This window comes from Vidua chalybeata, chromosome 8, assembly GCF_026979565.1.
Source record: "Vidua chalybeata isolate OUT-0048 chromosome 8, bVidCha1 merged haplotype, whole genome shotgun sequence".
Taxonomy (NCBI): domain Eukaryota; kingdom Metazoa; phylum Chordata; class Aves; order Passeriformes; family Viduidae; genus Vidua; species Vidua chalybeata.
In genome coordinates, this window is record NC_071537.1 from 33,350,616 (window position 1) to 33,358,838 (window position 8,223).

An 8,223-nucleotide genomic window follows, 5' to 3' on the forward strand; every position below is an offset into this window, starting at 1 on the left:
ATCTTACTAACTCTGCCTGAGGGCTGCTTTGTCCTTCTGTCAGAATGAAGGTGGTGTCCGTGTCTGCATCTTGTGTGTGATGTTCAAGGATGCTGGAAGTTTAGAGCTACAGATTTTCTATTAATGCTTTGTAGGACTTTAAAGGGTTAAAAAAAGAGAAAAAAAAAAAGACTTGAACTGGATGTTTGTAGTGTTTTTCCCCAGACGGTGGTGCTGAAATCAAATGCTGTTGGTTTCACATGGGATTGTTCATTGTATCAGTGAAGATCCTGCACCACCAAATCCACCCCCAACCTCTTTTCGGGAAGCATTCTACCCCAAGCAGCCCCTGCCCTGGTGCTGTGCTGCTTTTGTGTCTTTTGGTTGTCCTTTCCCTGTGTTTGTGCCTTGGCTGTGGCACAGCTGTGATTTTACACAAGCAGTTTTTACCTGCCCTGGCTTTGATCATCTCTTAGTCTCTCAGACCCCAGTCGCTCTGAGGTGAAGGCACCTGCCCTTTATGTGTTTTTTTGCCATTTTATGTGTTTTTTTTGTGGCAGCAGCGCCTTCTTGAGAGCAGTCAGGGCAGTACCTGCCCTTGGGGAAACCTGTTGGTGTCATTTGGTCAGTGAGGCCTCTTTCCAAAGAGCCATCAGGTGAAATGAGATGTTTATTGTAAATTTTTCATTTGGTATCCTACAAAAGGCTGGCTCCAGTCGGGGTGGGACCACATGCCTGATGTAATGCTGCTGGAGAGGGGTTACAGCGATGACAAATTGCACAGCACATTGCTGCTTGGTTACAGAGAAGCCAGAGGGTTCACAAAACATGTTTTAGGCAGAAAACACATTCCAGGAGGTAAGGAGCAACAACAGGGGGCAGGCTCTGGACAGATTTACTGATGCAGTGGTGTAACTTGACTCTGGAAGGACATCAGCCTGTTGGAGCGAGTCCAGGGGAGGTACCAAGATGATCAGAGGGATGGAGCACCTCTGCTGTGAGGAAAAGCTGAGAGAGTTGGGATTGTTCAGCCCAGAGAAGAGAAAATTTGGGGTGACCTAATTGCAACCTTCCAGTGCCTGAAGGAACTGACAAGAAACACGGAGAAGGACTTTTTACAAGAGCATGTAGTAACAGGACAAGGGGAAATGGATTCACACAGAACAGGTTTGGATGGGACAGGGGAAAGAAATCTTTCCCTGTCAGAGTGGGCAGGCCCTGGCACAGGGTGCCCAGAGAAGCTGGAGCTGCCCCTGGATCCCTGGCATTGTCCAAGGCCAGGTTGGACCTGGAGCAGCCTGGGACAGTGGAAGGTGTCCCTGCCCATGGCAGGGGGTGGAAGGAGGTGATCTTTAAGGTCCCTTCCAACCCAAACCATCGTGTGACTCTGTGATATGGCTGACTCCTGGTAAGAGGCTCAGCAGCTGGGGGTGTGGGATCACGTGGCTAAGGGAGGGTTTAAGGATGGAATTTGCAGGATCAGAGATGGATACCTGCAGCCTGAAAAGTGCCTCCATCCATCTGAGCTGCGCTGGGGGGCTGGCGAGGTGTCAGGCTGTCTGGAGCCAGGATCTAGCTTGGAAGTGGGAAAAGGCTCTGGGTGCAGCCATTGAGGCAGGACACAGTGGCACAGTGCGTTTTTGGCTGCGTGGATCCCTGGTCAGGAGAGGGAAGCTGCCACCTGCTCGATGAAGCTGGCCAGGTTGATGTCTCGCTCCGATAAACCCCCGCAGTCGTGGGTGCTCAGGGTGATGTGAACCTAAGGCAGACAGACAGGCTGAGTGTTGTTGACAGGAACAGCAGGACTGCTTTCCTCAGTGCTGCAGCTGATGAGGCACTAGCTCCAAACTTGTTAGCAAAATTCCCTGGGGTGGCACCTTGCCTGGTTTTTCTCCTTCCTACATCTCATGCTGGCCACAAGCTGTCACTGCCACCCCTGCCTTGGTCACAGCAGCCACCTGTGCCCATTTTCAACTCACTCTTTTCCCCAGAAGCTTTTCCTGTGGCTGCTACTTGATACAGATTTTAAAAAGCAACGCTGGTGCCAGCCTTTGGCAGCTACTGCTCAGCTGGATGGGATAAAAGGAGGAGGAAAGGATCTGTGATAGCTGAAGGCTGGCTGTGATATGGGAATAGCATCTGAGGGAAGAGGTCCTGCTGATGAGAACAGCACTTGCTGCTCCTGTTTTATCCCTCAAAAAAGGGAGCTGCTCCCTGAAGTGCTCTGCTTTGTCCCCACCATCTGTGTTTCTTACCTTATTGTACACATTGAACCATTCGGGATGGTGATCCAGTTTTTCTGCCTGTAGAGCCACTCTGGTCATGAAGCCAAACGCCTGTAGGGTCAGAAGGAAAGTTAACTCTGAACCCTTTACCCTGCAACATATAGGTTTTCACCCCCGTTAGTATTAATTTTACATTGCCTGTGTCTACATAACCCAACCAAATGCAAGGCCTGGGATATTCTGGGAGTTTTCTATGGGTTTTCCTCTTCCTGAGGAGTGTTTCCCAGACAAACTATGCTGGGTCAAGCACTTTGGTGTCTTGGGGAAGTTATTTTGCTCAGCCATTCCATTTCAGGAGAGACACAGATTGCTTTCTTTGGCTGAGCTTTGCAGAGGGGACTCCCTGCTCTGCAAACCTGGGTGTCCCAGCCTGCAGAACTCCGTGCCCCTGGTGCTCGTACCCGGTTGAAGTCCTTGAAGTGGAACTCTTTGAAGATGGCGTCTCTGCCTTCCACCTCGTTCCACCCCACGGCTCGCAGGTTTGGCAGCAGCTGTTCCCTCTCCTCCGTGCTCAGCCTGTGGGCTTTGCCTGCCTGGAAAGGGAAGAGGAGCAGGTCAGAGTGGCAGAAGTGGGATGAAGCAGATCCCATGGGTCATGGAGATATGGGAACACGGAGGCAGCTGCAGAGTGGGTGGGAGGGTTGGAGTATCAGTGTCCTCTGCTCCCTGCCTGGAATACATCCTGCCTATACCAAGGAAGTCCAGCTGGTCCCTTCTGTCCTCTCACCTGCAACACAGTGCATGAGGTACTAAGAAATGATACCAAACTCCAAAATGCATTTGGATAACACATTTGGATAAACTCCAAAATACCTTCTCTTTTACATATAATCTTCTGGGGGAAAAAAACCAAACCCAACTTAAAAAGCAGAAGTTCTTGTGATCATTTCTAGATCTGAGAGTTGCCTTAGGGTTCCTAAAGCAGGAGGGCTATTTTTTTTTAATCTTATTTATTTATTTATTCATTTATTGGGAGGCTGCTTTTGAGGAGAAAGAAGTGGTGTGGATCAGAGATGAGTCACACTAAGCGGCAGTTCAGCTTCTTTTTCCCTCTTCTTTATATTACAATGGATTTTAAGAGGCTGTTTCTGCCTGTGAGGAGCAAAGGGCAGAGGGAGGGATTGTGGTTGAGCTCTGTCTTGGGCAGAGCTGCTGGTACTTAGTTTTTAAGGGTGGTAGTGGGGAAGCAGCAGTTCTTGGCTTTGAGGAGTGTTTGTAGGCAGAGATGAAACTAAAATGAAGCTCTTGGGGATGGGGGTTGCCTGAGCCAGCTCTGCTCTGGCTCAGTGGGGAAGGCAGGAGCGAGTGCAAAGGGGCACTGCTCTCTGAAATGTTATGTCCTGGCAATTAAAACTCTTTCACAGACTCACAGATTGTTCTGAGTTGGAAGGGACCCACAAGGATCATCAAACTCTAGCTCCTGGCCCTGCACAGGACAGCCCCAGGAATCTCACCATGTGCTTGAGAGCATTGTCCAAACACTCTGAGCTCTGGCAGGTTTGGGTGAGTTGATCTTTCCAGTTGGTGATGATAAAGACCTGTTTGCAATTTATTTTCCTTTTTGTGCTGTAGAGCTAAGCGTGGCAAGTTGGATATGAGTCTTGACAAATCTGGCCCAGTTTTTTTTTGGTGGGTATTTGATCAGCAGCCCCTTGAGATGCTTTGCTTGGGCATCAAAGCTCAGAAATGCCATTGGGCAACTGAGGCAAATCATCCTCTCCTGTGGCTTCCCTGCTCACAGGCTGCACAAAACCAAAGAACCAGCTGTGAAACGAATGTTTTTGTGGGTGATTCTTGCATGCTTTGGGGAAGACAGGAAAGATGATTCCCCATTCCCCTGGCTGTGTGGATGCCTACCTGTCTGTGTGTATCCACGCACTTAGACTGCATGGGATGGAGAGTGCTGGGGTGTCACTGGGGGTGGGATGCTTCCTGTCCCCCTGGCATTGCAGCTGCAGGATTTTTGGGGAAGGTGTTCCTTGCCTCTGCATGTTTTGGATGACCTCCCTGGCAGCCCTGGCTCTGTCACCCCCTCCCCACCCCCCCAAATGTCAGAGTGCTGTGCCGGGAGGGAAGGCAGTGAGCAAACATGACTTAGCTCAATAAACCCGGAGCCGTTGCCCTTCCCCGCTGATGGTGTGATAAGCCGGGCACAGGTAGCTTAGCAACTGGATAATGTGGGGACAGAGGATGGCTCTGCTGGCAGGGAGCCACCCGCGGGGGGCTCTGATGGGAATAGCTTGGGGCTGCACCAGGATTTGGGACCACAGGATGAAACCTGCTCCTTTATCGGTGCTAAAGAGAGGAAAAGTAAAAGCTGGAGTTGTTGCTTGGAGCAAAGGGGTATGGATGCAGGGGCCTGGGTTCCAAACCAGCCTTCCCCGGGCAGAGCAACAAAGGGACATGGTGTAATTGTTCTTTTTCTCCGTTGTGACTCCGTGGGAGGATGGCCCCCGGGGCTTTTTCCAGCCCAGCTTCTCCCAGCACCAGCGGGAGGCACGGCCAGGCTGAGGTTTGGCATCCAGAGCACACAGAGCCAACTCCTCTGGCTGTGTCAGAGGGCAAACCCTCTGCCTGGAGCACCCCCTGCCCCCCATCCTGCTCCAATCCATCCTTCTCCACCCCAGGACATTGGCCAGCCGGCTGGTTTTGTCAGGGTGGCATGTTAATGTTTTCATGTGCTCTCACTCCTTAAAACCACTCTTCTTGTAAGGGAAATCAAATTATTTTGTTTTCTCCTGCTGGCTTTCAACTGCCAAAAACTTTGGATTTTAATTTTTGGGACTTTTTTTTTGCCAGCAGGAAACCAAGTAGACGCATTGTGCAACTGAGGGAAAGGAACCAGCAAGGGAAATTGGGAGACTCTGAACCCTCTTTGCTCGGACTAAAATCTTCCTTTTTATAGAATCACGGAATGGTTTGGGTGGGAAGGGACCTTAAAGCCAATCCAGTACCACCCCCTGCCATGGGCAAGGACAGCTTCCACCATCCCAGGCTGTTCCAAGCCCTGTCCAACCTGGCCTTGGGCACTGCCAGGGATCCAGGGACAGCCACAGCTGCTCTGGGCACCCTGTGCCAGAGCTTGCCCACCCTCACCGGGAAGAATTTTTCCCTAATGGAAAGCAGAATTTCCACCTAGGAGAAGGTACAGGGCACAGCCCAGGGCGAGCGGGCAGGGCTGGAATGCCGTATCCCACAAGGTCTTTTGCTGCCCTGGAAAAGCCGATTTCCAGCCGGCCCGGGCGTATTGGGGGCTTGTGCACACGGAGCACACATGGGGGTCGTGCTTACCCTACACAATGTGGGGGGGATCGCTGCTGGCGGATCCTTTCCCTCCCCCTCCTCTGCAGAGCGCTGCCTTTGGGAATTGAGCAGCGGCCGGCGGAGCTCCGGCGTTACTGATTAACCACGGCGCTCCGCTCCTTTCCCCCTTCCCTCCTGCCTCTCCTCGCGGCCTCCAGCTGCCGCTGGAACATTTCTGCCTCCGAAAAGGCACAGCCAACAGCCGGCTTGCCCAGCGGCGACTTACCATGGCCCGCGGCTCTCCGTGCCCGCCGTGCCGGGGGATGCTCGCCGTGCCGGATCCCGCCGGAGCCGGGGCTCGGCCGGGATTGTCCGGGAGGCGTGGCGAGGCCACCGGGTCCACCCACGGCCGGCCGAGCCTTGCCGGCACTGGCCACCTGCCTGTGGGGCGCCGTGGGGCTCGGAGGATGGCCACACAGGGTCTCTTGGAAGCCCCGCACGACGCAGCCACGATGCGCTTTGCCCCCTAGACGCGCACCCCTCTGCTGCGGGGCGCTCCCTTAACCTGGGGCGCAAGGAGAAGGTGGGGCGGGATGGAGGGGGCATGTGATAGAGTAATGCCAGGGCTGACTCTCACAATTAAAAGGCAGATGTCGTGTATATACGTTAGGAGAAGTTTTATAGATTTATAGTTATGTTTTACCCCCCGCCTTGTGTTGTTATGAGGGGGTGGCCTGGGTTTGGGACATTTGGGAGGGCTGGCTTGTCACTATGGCAGCAATCAGGATTTAAGGAAGTAAAACTCCATCACTGGACAGCGAAGAAGGAGTCGATGGACAGAACTTTGGGAGGGGTTAAAGGGTTAAAAGGTGAAACCTCCATTGTGTGGGTAAGCACATGGTGCGGAAAGAAAAATCCTTTTTCTCCCGGCGCTGTAATATTTTCTCTATTTAGCCCTCCGTTGTATTTTTGATAAGGTTTCAATAAACCTTTACAGTTTGTAAAAGCGAGTATCGTTTCTCACAGGGCAGTTGCAGCCGGCACTGCTGGGTGCTGCTGGCAGGTGTGAGGAGGGTGATGCTGCTCCCGGCTGTATCCATAGCTCAGAGCACCGATAATCACCGATAACCACCGACAATCACCGTCCGGGACAGTGTCCGGGTTGTATCGACTGAGAGCCGTGCAAATGGGCCGCAGGAAGGAGAAGTGCCCCTCACAACATTTCCCAGCGTTTTTAAGGCGTTTTTGCCATTGCCGAGGGAACGGTGTGCTCAGGGATGCTGAGTGCTGCTCCCTGGTATTTGCCTTCTCCAGGCCAGATGGATTTGTGCCCATGGCCTGCAGCTCGTCGTCTGCTAGACCCACTCACATAATGGGCAGTTTTCCAGCGCTGACCATTTTTTATTGTGCTGGTGTATGTGGCAGACAGAAATTCAGCCCCCTGCTATTCCCTCGTGGCTCTCTTCACCTCTGAAGCAACCAATTCCAGATTTTTTTTTTTTTTTTAATACAGAGTGACATACATCCTTTGTATAAACTCTTGTGCACATTTTATTTTCTACTGTAAGGGATTGTGGGTACCGCAGAGATATTTTGTTTTTCCAGCAGGCAACTTAGAGGGAAGCAAATCCTTCCTTTAAAAATAAAAAAAAAAAAAATTAATTTTTTTTCCCCTCTGCAGGTTTGTTTGCCAGGGTAATGAAAAGGAAAAATTACCATCTGTTTTGTCCTGAGTGTCTATCCAGGGAGAAAAGTCTCGGAGAGCAATGAAGCACCTCAGAAGAAAACAATTGTGTGCAGATTTGGGGCTGGAAGCTTTGCTGTGGATAGCAGGAGGATGTGTGCTCTGAGGTTTCCAGCAATGAAATGAGGAGATGGGCTTGCTCATGGGGTTGGGAAAGGGCAGCAGAATATTTTCTTGGCCTAAGTTGGAAGTGCAGGATTGGCAGTTTGATCACAGCCCAGCAGAAGAGCCCCTGTAAGTTTGAGCAGGTGAACTGAGGGCAGCTGGGCTGGGGGGCAGTGCCTCTGCTGGCCTCCCCACTGATCAGAAGATGGGCAGGAAGCAAATCCCTCATGTTACCTGGCTTTCCCTTGATTGGATTTTTCCTCCAGCCTGCCTGGGAACTGATCCTATTTCCCTTGGCAGCACATGTGCTGCCAGTGCAGAGCGACTGATGGGAACCTCAGCTCCCTAGAGGTGGAGAACACCAGGAGGAAAAAGGATTCCTGACCCTGTCTTCTGATTGCTCAGCTCCTCTGTACTGGCATTTTCTCTCCTGGGTGATAAATCATGGGAGGGGTCTCTTGCAGAGGGACAGACTGGTCCTGAAAAACAACAACAGGGCAGTCAAGATTTTCCTCACTCTACAGGGTGGAATTGTGTTTAACAAAGAGACCTCAAATTCCACAAAAAGGATTCCAGGGGAATCCTTTGGCTGACTCCAACTCCTGAACCTCTAAGTTTCCCTTCTGCACAGTTTTAATTTCCCCATCTGAAATGGGACCCTTTAGGTTTGTTTTTAATGATTAATTGAGGGGTGTTGGGCAAGGTGTTTGCTCAGAGCAGTGTGCACCCTGTGCAAGGGGCAGACCTGTTTACTGGGAACAGGTTTTTGTTATTTTCCCCCTCTCCTTTTTGTCTATTTTACAGCTGTGCTGCTTTTGGTGGCAGCTAAACCCGCATGTGTACAGGATTCTGCATATTTGGAGGGAG

The 8,223-nt window shown here is 51.5% G+C and overlaps 1 protein-coding gene across 1 annotated transcript; it reads right to left on the bottom strand.

Moving 5' to 3' along the window:
• Window positions 1–631: 631 nt before the first annotated feature.
• On the bottom strand, window positions 632–5,943 carry PCBD1 (pterin-4 alpha-carbinolamine dehydratase 1). The gene is made up of 4 exons (XM_053949224.1): window positions 5,794–5,943; window positions 2,666–2,797; window positions 2,235–2,315; window positions 632–1,738 (listed from the first exon to the last, which is right to left on the bottom strand). The coding sequence occupies exons 1-4, from the start codon at window positions 5,794–5,796 to the stop codon at window positions 1,640–1,642; spliced, it is 315 nt and encodes a 104-aa protein (XP_053805199.1). The 5' UTR covers window positions 5,797–5,943; the 3' UTR covers window positions 632–1,639.
• Between the last annotated feature and the right edge of the window lie 2,280 nt (window positions 5,944–8,223).

Bases quoted from the DNA above. Each gene is read 5' to 3' on its own strand.
- PCBD1 (XM_053949224.1), bottom strand. The intron at 2,316-2,665 runs GTACGAGCACCA...CTGACCCTACAG, and splicing joins ACTTCAAGGACTTCAACCGG to GCGTTTGGCTTCATGACCAG. The intron at 1,739-2,234 runs GTAAGAAACACA...TGTCTGCCTTAG, and splicing joins GGTTCAATGTGTACAATAAG to GTTCACATCACCCTGAGCAC.